The sequence below is a fragment of the Malurus melanocephalus genome, unplaced genomic scaffold (genome assembly GCF_030028575.1).
Source record: "Malurus melanocephalus ecotype Western Australia unplaced genomic scaffold, MMel_1.1 scaffold_196, whole genome shotgun sequence".
Classification (NCBI taxonomy): domain Eukaryota; kingdom Metazoa; phylum Chordata; class Aves; order Passeriformes; family Maluridae; genus Malurus; species Malurus melanocephalus.
This window is the reverse complement of record NW_026623428.1, coordinates 390,162-407,314: the sequence shown is the minus strand read 5'-3', so window position 1 is coordinate 407,314 and position 17,153 is coordinate 390,162. Positions and strand designations below refer to the sequence as shown.

At 45.7% G+C, this 17,153-nt stretch overlaps 1 protein-coding gene across 4 annotated transcripts in view; it reads left to right on the top strand.

Annotated features, from left to right (window-relative positions):
- Positions 1-10,855, top strand: part of WNT5A (Wnt family member 5A) — a 14,091-nt gene extending 3,236 nt beyond the window's left edge. Inside the window, exons 1-5 of one of the 4 annotated variants that reach the window (XM_057373385.1) lie at positions 969-1,130; positions 2,053-2,186; positions 3,338-3,603; positions 8,255-8,547; positions 10,062-10,855. In XM_057373385.1, the coding sequence (XP_057229368.1) occupies positions 969-1,130; positions 2,053-2,186; positions 3,338-3,603; positions 8,255-8,547; positions 10,062-10,520 (1,314 nt within the window). In that variant the 3' untranslated portion in view covers positions 10,521-10,855. The other 3 variants (XM_057373387.1, XM_057373388.1, XM_057373386.1) reach the window with 3 other exon arrangements.
- Positions 10,856-17,153: the final 6,298 nt, after the last annotated feature.

The following is a 17,153-nucleotide window of genomic DNA, read 5'->3' as shown; positions in this document are numbered from 1 at the left end:
TTTTTTGTGTTGTTTCTGGTAGCACCTTGTCATCTGCTGCGTGCAGAAGGGCCGGGCTGGAGGGGCCGGGTCCGGGCGCAGGTGCCTCCTCCGGCTCGGCGCTCAGCAGTGTCCGCAGACGGGGAGGGCGATGGCAGCGGGGCCGGGGCGCGGGAGGTGCCGTCGGAAGGGCAGAGCCGCCCGCCTCCCGCGGCTGCGGCGAGCGAGGCCGCCCCCTGTTGGGAGCGGGCCGCCACAGCTCCCGGGGCGCCGCGACGGGCGGGGGGCTCCGGCCCAGCTCGGGGGGCGCCGGGCCCGTGGAGCGGCGCGATGGCCTTTGGCCCGGCCGAACGGCTCTTGCAGCGGGGACAGCGCCCCGCTCTCGGTGCTGTCCCGGTCACCGGCCCGGGTGTCCGGGCTGGCCGCTGGGCCGGGCGGGTCACAGCTCTTGGGGGTCCCGCATGGGCACCGGCGTCTCCAATCTCATCAGGGCTCGGGCAGTTCCGTGGCGCTTCTTTGTTGCTSTCGTTGTTTTAAGAAGTAACAGATGGGCAGAGCCCGGCACGCTGCGGGCTCTTGGGTGTCGGGCTTCCCCGCGAACACTTCGCTTTGCCCCGTCCCTCACTCCGTGCTCCCTTTGCCGGGACTGAGCCTTTATGGGGCGGGCGGGCTCCTCTGCTGGGGGAGACMGGCCCCATTTACCCACCCCCAGCAGTGGGGACTTGGGGGGCTCAGCTCCCCCGGGTAGGGGATATTTAACCCGCAGGGCGCGGGGAGGCTTCGCCCCGGGACTGCGGTGTCGGGGGTCCCCACGCTGCGGCAGCTTCCCCGCGTGTGCCCGGGCAGGTTCCGTGTCCGGCCCCGCTGCCAGCGCTCCGCTCCTCCCGGCCCTTCGCAAACAGAAATAAATTAGAATTAAGAACACCTTCAATTCAGCGTTAAGGGCCTTTGGAGAATGAATAGGGAATAGGGAGCCCCCAAGTGTCGAAATGTCTTTTTTTTTTCTTTTACTTTTTTTTTTTTTTTTTTTTTTTTTTTTTTTTTTTTTTTTTTTTTTTTTTTTTTTTTTTTTTTTTTTTTTTTTTCTCCTTCCGAGGGGAGGGGAAATAAACCCCGGGAATGGCTCTGGGGAGCGAGTGAGAGAGTCCCGTGTGAGAACCAGACGGTGATCGCGGGACCTGTCGGGGGGGAAGCATTTGACTTCCAAGACGGCAGCCCGGGTGTCGCAGGGTCCGGGTCGGGACGCGAAGCCGCTCTTTGTCGCTCCCCGGGCCGGTCCCGGCTCCGGCGGGGCCCCGGGGCTGCCGTCGGGGCAGTCACCGCGGTGCCAGCGCGGAGCTCGGGGCTGCCTCGGCGATCGCGGRGAGCGGGAGCCCCGAGGCTGCTCCGGGATGTTTTAGGGGCCGGCAGGGAAGGGCAGGACCGGCCGCATCGTCCCCGGGCGGGACCGACCCCTCGAGGCACCGGCCCCCTCCCTCTCGGGCTCGCTTTGCAAACCTGAAGCCGCCTTTAGCCAGCCGTGAGCCCCGGGTGTCCCGGCACGGGCAGCGATGGGGTAATGCCCGCGGGTCGCTGCAGCCCGGGGCAGCGGGACGGGCTGTCCGGAGCGGGTCCGAGCGGCGGGGCCGGGCACAGGGACGGGCTGTCCGGAGCGGCGGGGCCGGGCACAGGGACGGGCTGTCCGGAGCGGCGGGGCCGGGCNCACAGGGACGGGCTGTCCGGAGCGGCGGGGCCGGGCACAGGGACGGGCTGTCCGGAGCGGCGGGGCCGGGCACAGGGACGGGCTGTCCGGAGCGGGTCCGAGCAGCGGGGCCGGGCACAGGGACGGGGGCTGCCCGGGAAGGCGGTGTCCCAGGGTGGGTGGGGGTGCGGGGTGCGGGGGTGGGCTCTGCCCCGCTGCAGCGGCAGCCGCGACGTGTGCCTGTGTCTGGCACCAGAGCCTCGGCGGGGAGAAGGGCCGGCGAGTCAGAGTCAAGTTAAAAGGGGCCAGGAGACTTCCGTTGTTTAAACTTGAATGCTCGAAAATGGTCTGAGAAGCAATAAACAATCTGATCCTTTTTCTCCCCCCTCTAGAAATCCAGTGCAGTATTAATCCACGGAGGTGCTGTGGGGACAGTTGGCAGTACAATGGCTTCTCAGTACCTCGTAGTGGCTCTGGCCGTTTTCTCCTCTTTTACCCAGGTTGTAATAGAAGCCAGCTCTTGGTGGTAAGCATCTCGTATCGACTTGGTTTTGAAAGGGGGTGTCAAGATTTGCTCGCTTTAATGTCTCTGTGCTTCTTCTGTACTTTGTTTCTGCGGGAGTGCGGCAGGAGCGAGGCATCAGGGGAGAAGTGKGCTGGTTGGAATATGTTGTGTAGGAAAGGGAACGGGCTCTGTCGAATAAGGGTAAATGTGCAACAWCTCATCTTGTAAAATACAGTTTTARAAGTGCCGTATGGTCGATTCTCTATGAGTTTTATCAACTTTAAATTACTGCAATTGTTTCTCTTTTAAAAAGTCAGTTGAACTCCCTTAGTGTAGAAGTTTTGTAAGTGTAAGAGAAAATGTACAAGGAAAAGTACAAGGAAAAACTTAAAGTTTTGGTTTGAAGTTTTCTGTAACTGAAATGTTTACAAATATGTTTCGTTACAAAGAAGTACATTTAAATTCCTGCTTTGACAAATAATCTGTATAGTGTACAATGTTGGGAGTTCTTGAAGTAGGTGTTTCTCTGCTGTTTCAAGTGATGCCTTTTGGATTAATAGCCATTTTTTAATTGAAACGTATCATGTGAAGAGCACTTGAAGAATTAAGAAAACAAAGTTGATTTTGTTTAGAGTGAATATACCTTGCCTGTATGTTTTTTGTGTTGTCATTCGGAAGAAGCTAGAAGTAGTCTGTAGCAAGTTTCTAAYTTCTGGCTTGCTAAAGGTTTCCCTCTTTGTTTATAGTAGATCAGATTGAAAAACCCAGACTTAAATATAAAATACGTGCTAAGATAAATTGGGATTTGGAGTGCTTTTTTCACTTTTGCTTTATTTATTTTCCTGACCTTGCAATTGTTTGGAGCTTCTGTTATTTTCACTATGTCAATTTAAGCTGGTAAAAGATTGCCTAGATGCAAATCTTCCAAGTCAGTGTCTTACTTCAGTCTCTAATGTATGGTGATAACCACATGGGTGGAAACTAATAACTTCTGTCCTATCCTTAAAMCAAAAGTTTCGTATTTGTTTGTGGCTTTCCCTCACTTGTTAGCTAAAACAGGAGTTGTGCACTCACGTGTAAGATACAGTTCTGTCTGACATTTATAGATTTAAAAAAAAAATTATTTTATTTTGGAGTCATCTGTTTATTAATACCAATCTTTCTTCATGCAGGTCTTTAGGGATGAACCCCATGAACCCCATGAACCCTGTTCAGATGTCAGAGGTGTACATTATAGGAGCCCAGCCACTCTGCAGCCAGCTAGCAGGGCTTTCCCAAGGACAGAAGAAACTCTGCCAATTGTATCAGGACCACATGCAGTTCATTGGAGAGGGAGCAAAGACGGGCATTAAGGAGTGCCAGTACCAATTCAGACACAGAAGATGGAATTGCAGCACTGTGGACAACAACTCTGTTTTTGGCAGAGTCATGCAGATAGGTAGGAAGCAACGCCTTTATGATTAAACTSTTGTCTGAGGATATGTATGGCACACACTGTTCCGCACTTGAATCTCTTGCCAGGTTCTTAGTGAGTACTGTATACAACCAAGTGTTTCTAAAAGTTGGCAAAGGAGGTGGATTATTTTTAGCTGGAGGTGATTTCCCACCACTGTCCAGCCATGTGTCTTGGAAAACAAAGTAGGAATATATATTTGCATATGGGAATAGAGGAGAAAGGAAAATGAGGCCCTGAAATCTCTTTTTTTAAGAAAACCTGAGACAAAATGAAGGCAACCTTCAACGAGAATTAAAACCAGCAGCGTCTTGTAAAATTAAAGATGTCCATGTCTAGTTCCAAAGTTAGCAGCTGGATAATAAATCTCTTTTGGTCCAGAGGTTAACTGAAAATTGCTGCTCTGTCGATTAGTGTTTATAGGCAATTCCTCCTTKCTTATTTCCAGATACGTATTTTTTTTTCTCTTTTTAGGGAAAACAGATTTATTTTTAAAGTACTGTAGCAGGGTAATTTTCATGAAATCAGTTCTGTCATGGCAAACTCTGTGATTGTAACTCACATTTAATGTAATCACATCRCTGGTAAGAGGGACAGATTCCTGTTTTAACATCTTATCACAATTTGGTGAAGAGTTTGGACACCCAACCCTTCCYCTATCAGATCCTCTTTGAAATGGGCTTCTCCAGTGCTCACGTGCTGCCTTCCTTTCCTGGCATTTAAGGGCCTCATAGTATTTTAAAGTTTGTTTTAACCAGTGCTGTTGAACTGGGTCTGTTGTGACACCTTCCTCTGACTTTCCCAAGTCAGATTGCTGATTTTGAGTAACCAGCTGAAAAATGCCTGTTTTTGTGAGTGACACTTGGGATCTTTTAAGTAGTGAGCAGTGCACTGGCAAAYGCAGCAGGGCTTTTTAGTTGGGGTTATAATGTGCAGTTTTCATGTCAGGGTTTTTCTGTCCTGCTTTTAAAAAAAGCAAAAGTTTTAAAATCAGTCTCAGTCTAGGTTTGTCTGTATATGGGCTGACTGCAGTTAAAGCTGAAGGAATACATCAATTCACATTTACTCTCAGTTTTTGTTAAAAGACGTTTTTGTTTGGAGATTGTCAGACAAACAGAAAAAAATCTATTGCATGTAAGTACTCAATTGGAACATTTGATTTTAGATAAACAACCTTCCCTAGGCTTTTTGAAGCACAGTATTAACCCCCCATTGAGGGATTTTTTTTTTCCTTACCCAGGCAAAAGTCTAAAAACACATGTAACATGAAAGCAAGCTTTTTCTGTACACCTCTCTGTACTAGTAATCTAACAAATGTCAGAAAATTAATCTGTTTAAAATTCAGGCCTTCATCCTTCAGCCCTTATTTATTACCCAAGCAAGTGAAAATGAGCTCAGGGGGACTGCTGGTGTGAGGCAGTGTGCAGGATGGGGCCCGTGATTTGTGGTGTCTGTCTGCAGTCCATGTTTCTGCCCTCCCCAAGTATGACAGATCTATTTAAAGGTGGCTCCTTTCAAGTTAAATAACTTTGCCGCGCCCTTTCRCTGGATACGACTGTGTTAGCTGGTGTCTGCACAGCAATTCATCATGTAATTAAGCCACTTACTCTAATTGCAGATGGAAGCGAGGTTAATAGCTGTATTCAGGAGTTAGAGCGTGCAATGTTCAGTGAGAGCGAGGTGTAGCAGTTGCGGTGTTTCACACTGACCCTCACACTGACCAGCTGTGCTCCTCCAGTGGACACTGAATAGCCTGGTTCTGCTCCAGGTTGTGCCCCAGCCCTGGGTGCTGGGCAGTGGGATAGCCCTGGGTGTCTGCAGGTCAAGGGGTGCAGGTTCTGGTCACACTGGCCCTGCAGGGCTGTGCCAGGTGCCCTGGGYTGTGCCCCAGAGAGTTCCTGGGCAYRGCTCTGCACAGCCCCAGCCCCGTGTGTCAATGGACAGCCTTTCTCGCAGGGTTTACCCTGCAGTCAGCTAAAGCTGTACAAATAAACCTGGCCTTGGGTTTGGAAACGTGCTCTGTGGCTTACTGAACTGTGAAATTTCAGGGCCCGTGTTCTGCACTGCTCTCCTTGAGSGCTGGTTCCCGGTCAGGCACTGCCTGCCCCTTGTTGCCCCATCTCCTGGTTTAGTGGCCAGCCCTGTCCAGGCTGCACATGGCCCTCGCACACAGCTAACATGAAACAAAATAACTGGATCCTCCCCCAACAGCTCCATGTGGTTGGGGTCCAGGTTATTCTGCCTGCAGCCTGACGTTAAATGCTTTTAAAATGCAAGACAAAGAACATTTTGTGTCTTATGTTCAGGTATTAAAAAAAAAAAAAAAAGGTTCTGTTCTTGCAGACTTATTCAGGTCAAGTGTAAGGCTCAGCTCCTTGCTCTGTGGGTGGCTTCCTACAGYGTGTGTATATTGAACAGTTCCATTTCTATGTTTTATATATATGGGAGAGAGGGGACTCGGMCGTGTTTGGAATGTGTGTTTCCTTGCCATGGCTACAATGGAGAGAAATCCTGGACTGTGGGAAAAGACAGATATGTTTGACAGTGAGGGAAAGCACAGTTGTGCCTAAAGACTCCAAAAAGAAAAAAAAAAAAGGAAAAAAAGAAAATTCAGAGTAACTCATCCATGTGGAACCATCTCTCTTAATGTGTTCCTGGGGTTGGATGACTCGAGGCAGTGTTGGCTTGCAGTGYGCTTCAGCAGCTGATGCTGTTTTATAATTTCTCAATGTTCAAGGAGGGAACTTGCAGGGCAACTCTCCTTCCTGAACCCAAGCCTTTCCTTCTCTTTCCCACTRGGAGTAAGTCCTTTAAAATTTGTTCCAGGGTAATAATGAAAACTAGTCCAAAATAGTCAGCTTTATGAGTYGAAATCCCGCAACAAGCAGCAGAGTTAGCCATGTGAAAGCATGAGCTAACTAAACATGAAAAAGAACAAAAATGGAACGGAAGAGGCGAGTCCTGTGGTCCAAAGCAGACCACGTTTCTTTCCTCTCACTATAGTGGAAATTTTGCTTAAGGAATTAATCCAAAAATGTGTGTTACAGAGCAAAGGGGAACATTAAAATCTGTTTGAGGTTCCCCCTGCTATAGTTTGCAGTAGATGCAAGGCCTAACTCACCACATAAAGCTGGTGTTTTTTTAACTGAAAAGGCTACTCCTGTAACCCTTTATACCCACAGTTCATGTAAACACTTCCATGAGCAGGTGTCTCTGAGAATAGACCATTGCAAGTAAGGTAGCAAAGTGCCTCTCATCTTCCTTAAGTCTCATCTTTCCTAACATAAGATTTCTGATTTTTCCCATTTAAAACCAGCATTTATTACTAAAATTAATCCAGTGGATGACAGCTGTTATATTAACAAAGCTGCTCTGATCATGGTGTCATCTTGGTGTTAAATATGAGCCAGACTTCAAATTATTTATGTTTCAGAAGTGCTTGAAAGCTCCTATTAGATTTGACCTGTCATGATTCATCTTGTACAAAGAGATTTTGCCTAAAAATGTTGCTGTCTAAATATACACAACTTGCCCAAAACACAGCCTCTTTTAAGTCCTAATTTTACAAAGGACCATGCTGTTCCCTGAGAAAAATCACGTAAAATCAAGATTAAAWGCTAACTTGATCTATTGATTAGACTAAAGATTAGGAATAAAACTTAACTCATATAAACAGAAAAAAAAATATTTAGTCTATTCTTAGTCATTCTGAGAATCTTTCTTGGAAAAGAACCATAGGGATGCTGTCTCTTAAGAAGAAAAACAAACTTCAAGTGTTGCTCTCTAGTGCAAGTTGTGTTTGTTTGTACAAAAGCTTTGCTCGTTGTGCTCAGAACTTGTGGCACCCTTGGAAAAGTGATTGGGGAAGGCAGAATCCAAACGAGGTGGGATCAGATACTGTCAGTAGGATGGTATGTGGCCATGTCTGACATTATGGCTATTGTAACTTTTTCTTAACGAAAGTTGGAAACTTGAGGTTTTCCATTTCCATTTAAGGGCACCAGATGCAGGAGAAAACCTTCAAGGCCACCTTGTGCCAAGGGTTTTTTCTTCCCTGTAATTTGTAAAGATGATTGTCCGTGGGCTCCCATGCCATATTCGYGAGAGCTGCAGTGGTGGATAATAACCAGCACAGGTTGTTGTTAGTTTTAAATCATCTCCTCCAGAAGTGTCTGGCTAATGTGTAAGGTGGAAAGTTGWGTGTTACTCTGCTGCACGTTTCTGTCGATACCAGGAGACTTTGAAAAATGCTTGAACTTTAAATAAATTGGAACAAGCGGATGAAGTGCATCAATCATGTTTGAGAAGTAGTCATTTAAGAACCAGGGCTTTTAAAAGTTGTATTTAACATCTCTTTCTTCTGAAGGACAAGGAGCTTGCTGCTCTCCCATCCTCTCACACGTGGGCATGGCAGCTTTGGCCTTATGGCATTCACCAGCACGAATGAGAAGTGATTTGTGCTCCTGGCAAACACTGGGTGTGCTCGAATGCCTTGGTTTCGTTTGGTTCTTTCAGAGTGAGGATGTGTTGGGCAGCGTGGTTCGGGGTCACTGCCTTTCAGCGAGGTTTGGTGGCTCTGGAGAGCCTTGTGGCCGGGAGTTGTGGCCGTCCCTAACCCCCTTGTGTCTCTGTGCAGGCAGCCGGGAGACGGCGTTCACCTACGCRGTGAGCGCGGCCGGCGTGGTCAACGCCATGAGCCGCGCGTGCCGCGAGGGCGAGCTGTCCTCGTGCGGCTGCAGCCGCGCCGCGCGCCCCAAGGACCTGCCCCGGGACTGGCTGTGGGGCGGCTGCGGGGACAACATCGAGTACGGATACCGCTTCGCCAAGGAGTTCGTGGACGCCCGCGAGCGCGAGCGCGTCTACCAGCGAGGCTCCTACGAGAGYGCGCGCATCATGATGAACCTGCACAACAACGAGGCCGGCAGGAGGGTGAGTGTCCGCACGGGATGGGGCCATCCTGTCCCTCCTTTGGGGAAAAGTGTGGCTCAGGGGGCACAGGGCAGCCACCACGGCTTGGCTGTGTTCTGATGCGCAGGGGAAACGGCAGACACGGGGTGCGGGTGGGTGTGGAGTGCATGAGCTGCTGTCGCCTCTGGTTGTGTGACAGTGCTGTTGCTTTCCTCGTGGGGGAGGCTGGGACCAAAGCGTGTTGTGTTTCCCTCTGTATTGTTTCACAAAAAGTGCCCAGCTCCCTGTGGATTCTCTGTRGGACAGGATTTTATTAGTTGGTATTTCCAACCAGGACAGTGTGTGTTGGAAGGAAGAGGGATGTGCTGGGCTTCCCGGGCTGGAATCGTGCCACGGGATTGTTCTGGCTTTTTTTTCTTTGAGAGGATGTGAAAAGCTTCTCCATGCTCTTAGAAAACATGGGCTTCTGTGGTTGAGCATGTCTTCATGGTTTCTTTAATCTCAAAAATGCTTTAAATGAATGGGTGTAAACTTTTCTTTTTTTTAATAGTCTGAATATGAAGAGCCAAAATCATTATTTTCCTAGAGCTTGAAGTGCCAGCAATAGTCGGCTGGAGACTTTACACTTGTGTTCTAAGGTGAAGAAGGATGAAAGATAATTGAAAATTAATAGCATTTAAATGTAAGAGGAGGGTGTCTGCAAGCAGTGGACAGGCCAATTACTATTAGCAAGAAGAAAAATGACACTTTCCCAGTTGCTTACGGAGACTCGAGCAGTTTTTTTCCTGCCTCAGCCTCATCTTTGCAGTTCCATTTGGCAGYGTTGAGGCTCTGTAACTTCTGGGTGGAAGCTGTCTACGGTATCGTCTAATGTGTCAGACCCCAGGATTTTTGGGGCAGTGTCAACACTGACTCTTTATTTTATTTGTACAGGGCAAATGACTGAGGTTTCCCTGCCAARGCTTTGTAAAGAGGATATTGCTGTGTGGCTCTGACTCCCACCCATAGGTGTTTGGGGGTTTCTTCTTGGATGGAGTCTCTTTTCCAGAGCAGTGTTTGGGATAGGAGGAGGCTGCCGAGCCAAGAGCAGACAATCAGCTGCAGCTGAGCCAGGAGCAAAAAGAATCTTAACTCTTTCCCTAATTGCAGCCCCAAGCAGAGATCAATAGGGAGAGTAACTCAGATAGAAAATAAGGGGATGTTTTACATTTCTCAATGAAACAGCAAAATCCTTTGCTGGCGTGAGAGCGAATTCCTAAAATTTGAGCGCAGCCGGAGTGATGCTGCTGTCTGGGCTGTGTGTGCTGTTGTGGCTGTCTCCGTGGTGGGGAGAGGTTGATGATRCTCTCGCTGGTGATACTCTCTTTGGGGTGCAGGGGGTGTGTGCCAGCTCACTGCTCCCACCCAGCGCGCTGGAGGAGGGGACAGGATGCCAAGGTGGGCGCTGTGGCGGGGCCGAGGGCGGGAGGTGAGGGCTGTCAGTGCTTGCCCAGCCGGTGTTTCACCACCCTCTCCRCTCTCTCCTCACCCCACAGACGGTGTACAACCTGGCTGACGTGGCCTGCAAGTGCCACGGCGTGTCRGGCTCGTGCAGCCTCAAGACRTGCTGGCTGCAGCTGGCCGATTTCCGCAAGGTGGGCGACGCGCTCAAGGAGAAGTACGACAGCGCGGCCGCCATGAAGCTCAACAGCCGGGGCAAGCTGGTGCAGGTGAACAGCCGCTTCAACGCGCCCACCATCCACGACCTGGTGTACATCGACCCCAGCCCCGACTACTGCGTGCGCAACGAGAGCACGGGCTCGCTGGGCACCCAGGGCCGCCTGTGCAACAAGACCTCGGAGGGCATGGACGGCTGCGAACTCATGTGCTGCGGCCGGGGCTACGACCAGTTCAAGACGGTGCAGCGAGAGCGCTGCCACTGCAAGTTCCACTGGTGCTGCTACGTCAAATGCAAGTTGTGCACAGAGATCGTGGACCAGTTTGTGTGCAAATAGGGGCACGGATGAGGTGGGAGGAACTGCAGCCATCCTGCCTGCCTGCCTGCCTGCCAGCGAGGGGTGCGGGCCCCTCTCTCCCTTTCCGTGGGACTATCTCCACTTTATTTATAGAGTCCAACGAGTTGTCGTCTTCTTTTAAGGAAAAAAAAAAAAAAAAAAAAAGAAAAAAAAAAAAAAAAAGGGCGGGGGAAGGAAAAAAAAAAGAAAAAAGAAAAATATAAAGGTTGCAAAGAGAAGTGCCTGGAAACCCTCTCTGCGTCCAGCCCAGAACTGTGTGAGGCTTATATTTTTGGCAATAAKGGGAGAGAATCTGAGAATATTTATTTTACAAAGTTAAAAAAAAAAAAAAAGTTGACTTTTCTTACAAACAATAGAGTAGTTTGAGGGGAAAATCCGACATATCCTAATTTAGATCCATGGAACGTAATACATGTGCAGTAGGCAGAGCAACCATGTAATGTGCTTGGGATGTTAGAACAGTCCTTGTGGATGTGAGGAACACACAGACCTGTCCATGACTTTTAGGTTCAGACACTAGGAGTTCCTAGAATAGGGTGTATAAAGCTGCTCAGTGCGTGTAGGGCTCTGTAAATAAGGGGTATGTTCATCACGAGGTGTCGGTCACCGGAGGGCAAAGAGCAAAGGATCAGAAAGGCTTCAACTGCGCTATCCCCRAGTCACCGGGGCTGCTTCCAGAACCGAGCAAGACAGGAGGAAAACCCAGAAAAAAAAACYTGCCTTGGTGAATAATAAAGGTATTTTTAAGGCAGAGTTTGGCCTCGTTAGCTGATTGTGACGTTGGAGTGTCTCACCTGCTGGAGCAGCCCAGGGCAGGCTGCCCGCAGCACCGGAGCTGGGCACTGCGTTCAAACAGCTTTGGTTTCCCAGCCTATAGAAAATGAGAGTTCCCCAAATTTGAAAATGCCTTAAAATGGTGTAATAGCTGGCTGTCTTTCAAAACACAGCTTGACAAATAACTCCTCTAATTTTATGTGAGTAAATAAATCATTGGATATCGGCTCTTGGAATGATTGATTTTTTTTCGCAGATTTTGGGAATGCTTTCACTCAAGGAAAAATAGTTTCATATTTTAATAACATTAACTGACTATTATAGTTCAATGAAACATTGCAGCAATACCAAATTTATCATCCTATGTCTTTAATACACATGCTTTAGATAATATATTGCAGATATACACTACAACTGTTCAGACTATATTGAGCAGTTACATATATATGGGAGAACTGTGGTCTCTGGTATCTGATACTTCAAAGCTTTTTTGTACATATATATTTTAATGATTTAGAAAACAATAAAACATCTAAATTAAAGGGGCAGTTCATCCCTCATTTTCTTTTTCAGATCTCTTCAGGTGTTTAGATTGATTCTAAGCTTTTGGTGGGTTTGATTTTTGTTTAATTATTTTTTTTAAAAAAAACCTTTTGCCATTCAAAAGTTTTAAGGATAATCACAAAGAAGCAAGTCTCTTTCCAACTTCAGGACTTCGTTGGGTGCTTGGTAGAGGCAGCACCCTGCACTTGAATCGATTCCAGTCTGGAGATCACTTCTATTTTCCATTTTCACATTGAAGGGCATTATTGATTATTGCTGAAAGGAGACACCAACTCCAAAATGTGCTGCATTCGGCCCTTGCTTTTCAGTTTTTGAACAGAAAATTGTTACTTGCCAAACAATGCGTGTTCCCCTCATGCTGTGTAGTTACGCAGGATTTCATCTTTGGTTCAGATGCCACTTTCCAGCTCAGTCCCATTCTTCAAGTTAAAGAAAATGGTTTTTGCAGATACCAAGTGAGGAAAACCTTTCACTTTAGCCTAGTTGTACTAAAGCCTTGATTTTTCACAAGCCTATAAGCTGTATCATTAAATTCATCTTGATCATTTATCAGCTTCTTRATGGCGCTTTATTGCTCTTAATTTATTGTACAAGGACATATTTACCCCTCATCTTCAGATGTTTGAAAAGAGTATCTTTAAAGTAAGAGAAATAAATAAAGCACTAATTCATTGAATATGTCACTTTGGTTTTTATTGTACAAAAACCATGATCTTTTTTTTTCATTTGCTGAATCACCTCATGTTCCTTTTTAGTGACTTCTGTCTGAGCAGAACTGAATCTCATGATCCTAGCTATTAAAACCCTATTTAATGTAAAATATTTTACTTGTCATTCAGATATGTAAATCTTCTGTGTCCTTTTCTCTGTTCTGTACATTTAATGTACATATTTCTGTCTTGTGTGATTTGTATATTTCACTGGTTAAAAAAAAAAAGAAAGGATTATGCCATAATTGAAGATAGACTATAAAAATAAAACTTTGGTTGTATATTGGGAAGTGGTTTTAATTATCTTTCAGAGGAGGGTTTGTTAAGACAATGAGCAGAGTTGATTTTTGAATTTACTACATGGTAAAACAGGCAAATGTTTGTTGGCCAAACACACAAAGTACATTTTGAAGTTTTATTTCAATATTAAGAACACTTAACAGATATAACTCCTTCTTGAATAGAAGGGGAAAAAATAATAAAACCCCACCCAAACCCCTGTGACCCAGAGCTAGGAAGCATTTTAGAAGTGGGTAAGTCCCAGATTGTCAGTGGATAACCTGGGTTTGTTGTGTGCTCACTGCAGGGACTCTGAGCAGCTCCCCCAGTCTGGCCAGTGAGGGCAGTGGGATCCTGCTGGGGGAAAGGATTCCAGCAGGAAAACCCCTCGTGCTGGGTTTGTGTGCTYGGGGTGTGTGTGGGGTGGATCCCCTGCACTGCTGGAGCTGCAGAAACAGCATTTGTGAAGGGAAGACTTGCTTCAAAAAATCCAGGAAGGCAAAGTGCAATGCAATATTACTATCAAGGAGGTAAAGCAGAAAACAAAAGTTAATATAAACCCCAAGCTTTCTGTTTTGAGGCTGCCTTGTCTTTGAATTGATTTCTTAAGTAATTTTTTTTTTTTTTTGCTAGAGGTAACTCCAATTAGTGGCCTTTCTTTACCTCTCTTCTCTTTTTTCTTCCTTTTTTTTTTTTTTTCTCAAGGATAACCTTCTAACATATCGAAACTCCTTCTGGCTGCCAAAAATGTATTATCCCACAAACCAGTAGACCAACATCGTGTGTTTAAAATAGCGATTCTGGGCAAATGCAACGTTCTGTGGTCCTATTACTGACATCTGGTTCAGTTTTCCTCCACTTGTATATTGACCAGTATTCTTTATTGCAAAAACACAGCCCCTATTTAGGAAAGTCAGCATTTTTTTTGGACTGGATTGTATTCAAGCTCTTCCCAATAACAGAAAAGTTACCAAAAAACTTCTTTATTGCCAGCAGTAAATAATGTGTATTCAAAATAGTCATTATGGGCTCAGATACAAGAGAGTTGTTTTTAATTTGCACCAAAGTTTATCTATTTAATTTTGTTAAAAATACTTTTTCAGAATCTTGTTTTTTTAGCAATATCTTCAAATGTTTGTGTTTGGGTATGGCTTTGCCAATATTGAGATTGACTCTGGTTTTGCAAAGTACCAAAGCCCTCAGGTGTTACCGAGGAGTGCACCAGAGACAAGAAAGCTGAGAAAGGCAGCACTATATGCAAGATGCAAGCTAWAAATCCTTCCTTTCTGAAGGATGTGTTCAATGGAATGATGTTAGAAGGATGACACAAAACTCACAGAAATTGAATTGAAGCTGACAGAAAGGCAGTAAGTTTTGAGGAATAGTATCTAAATCATTAGGATATTCATTGTAAAAGCRTAGTTTTGGTGAATCAGGAAAAACATCTAGCTTTTTCTTCTGGACTACATGCTAGAGGAAACTGAGAATGAAGAGGGAAAATGAAGCTCTCTTTAAAATGTAGGTAAGTATATTAATGTAAAGCTTATGTATGTACTCGCTGACTGTGGTAGTCTTAAAACTGTTTATCTATTATTGAAGTTTGGAAGGCAGGCCAGATCTGTTCTTTTGCTTTTCAAACTGTTTAAAATCCTCAATGGGGAAAAAGAAAAAAAAAAAAGAGAAAAAAACCTTTCTTCCCTACTCCAGACTCTGGTATGTCTGTTTATGTTGCAGCGGGATAAAGGATCCACGTAGGAGCACAGTGAGAGGTTTGTACATGAAATGTTGTTTTCTTTAAAGGTGTGATTAAAAAATCCAATCTGTCTCATGCTCTGCTCTTATGTGAGATTGCGTGTGTGCATTTGTATATACTCTGCTGGTATTTTCCAATTGTGTTGGCCAAATTCTGCTTTTAGTTATGGTTAGGCATCTCTCCTGACTCTGGTGGTGTCATATGAGCCTGACATTTTTCGACCAGACGTGAAGGCCCCCCTGCTCAAAGAGAATGCATATGAAATATATCAGCCTTTCTTCTGCTGGCTGGTTGTTTAAACATGGGTAACTGAATTATTGTGAAACAAATTCTGGGGCTGCAGCTGCAAAAGCAGTAATACGGTATATTCGTGGTGATGTTTCTACGCCATACCTCCTAATTTCCCAGTTGATTTCCAGTGCAGACAGAAAGTCTAGAATGCATGCGGTATGTTCCTCATCATATATTTTATAAATGTAAAATAATGATTTGTCAATTACTGTTTCTATTACAGAGATAAAATGAGATATTTCGGGCTCTSCTGATTTGTTGACAGCCGCTCACCTTTGGCTGGGTTGAGCGCTGCTGGCTCGGAGCAGCAGGAGGTGAAGCTGCTTTTGGGAAYGTCTCTGAGGAACGGGCTGTGCACTGTGAATTTTGGTGCACTGATTGCTTTTGTAGGCAGTGTTGGTTTACCTTGTGTTGTCTTTCCCAGCAGTCCTGCTTTCTCAAATGGTAATTGAACAGCAGCAGTCAAAATACTCTGCTGACGGAGAACCTCTGGCCACTCGGTGGGCAGTTATTCAAACACTTTCTGAACCGGTTTGACCCATTGCTGATTTATTCCAGATCCATTGCAAGGAATTTAAAAAATGCAAACTCTAGTGTGGAGTTCATAGCATGGCTCACAGTTCTTTTTGGTTTCGTTCTGTTTTCATAAAGCAGTCCATACCAACCATCCATCTTTTTTTAAAATTTTTTTTTCTTTTTGGAAGTTGTTATCTCTGAACACCCCTGAGCAGAAGATACTGTCCCCACACTAAAAGGCGATAATTTCTGTGCCATTCGTCATACAGGTTCCATGGCAAGGACCATCCCAGAAACCACCCATCCCTCAGGGTGTCCTCCAGCATCTCCTGGGTGTTTGTTAGCAGAGTGCAGCAGACTGCAGCTTGTCAGTCTTGTCAGCTCGTCAAAAGCAATGGCTGCTGCTTTCTGCTGCTGCTTKCAGCCTCTTCTTTTGCCTGGGGAAGCAAACTCATCTCCTGGTAGTCTGTCCCGTTGTTTTTCACACAGAAAATTGCAGCTTTGCACAGCTTTTCTCGGTATGGACGGTGAGTTACTTTCCATGATTGCTGATTTCAGAAGAGCTAATGCTTGGTAGGCAAATAGTGCTAGAGCTTCTCAAGCATCTCTTTGCTTTGTAAATCAGCAGCCTTGGAGGGGTAAAGGGTAATCCCTGAGCAAACTTGAACTGGCCATTACCTGGGGMAGGGAGGTTGAGGTCATTAATGCTGTAAAATAGTGTTCAGGTGTATTTTTGTGCTTTTCTTTGGACAAAAGGGTTCACAGCATGAAAAAGCAAGTTGTTACTCAGCGAGATGTGAGCTAGTAAATCCTTGAAGAAAATGAGTAAAAGACCAGGGTGTGCAAATTCATTGATTTTATTTGTCTCCACTGGTATTGATTGCCACTCATATAAAACTGAGAATATGTGTGTTTCTGCATTCATGCTTTCTGGATGAAAGTAATCCCTTGGCATTTTCATCTTACATAGTACATTTGTGGGTAAAGGGCCTGTGAGTAAATCAAGTTTGAGGACTTAAAGAACTAGAAGTAAAACCATAACTTAGGAAACAGCCCCAAAAAACACTGAGAAGAAAATGAAGAGTGCAAGAGGCAGCAAATACTTCTTTTTATGAGTTAGTGCTGCTGTAGCTGTCAACTAGGCAAATGGTTGGTAGTGTCAAGGACAGTATGGCCATTTTGAACCACAGTGCCAGTTGATTTATATATGCACAAGTAGGCAAAATCCAATGGCAGGAGTCTGGGAGCAATTGCTTGGTAGTTATATGCATTATATGGAATGCTTGTTCCTTGTGACCTCTGGCAATCCTCAGCAAGCATGATGACATGCTCGTAGTTGCAAAGAGGTGATAAGATTTTTTAAAATGTTTGTAAAAGTATTATTATTTACATTGCATTATATATATATATATATGGATTTTAAATTTATTTTGGTTTTGGTGCACTCTTGTAATATATATGGATATCTAAATAGCTGATTGAAATTATGGGTGAGGCTGCAATGTCTTGGTGTCAGCAGCAGCTGTGCAAAGCCTGGGCAATGTGAGGTGGGAGTTTATTCCTCCTGGTGTTGTCTCTTGTAAAGAGCCAGTGTGTGTTGATCCTGCAGAGCAGATGCTTTGGAAAGGACAGGAGGGCTTCATGAATGGAGGGCATAATTCATTCATGGTAAGGACGAWGTGCTTGTGCTGCCTCTGCCGTGTCATTTGCATGCAATGTATATTT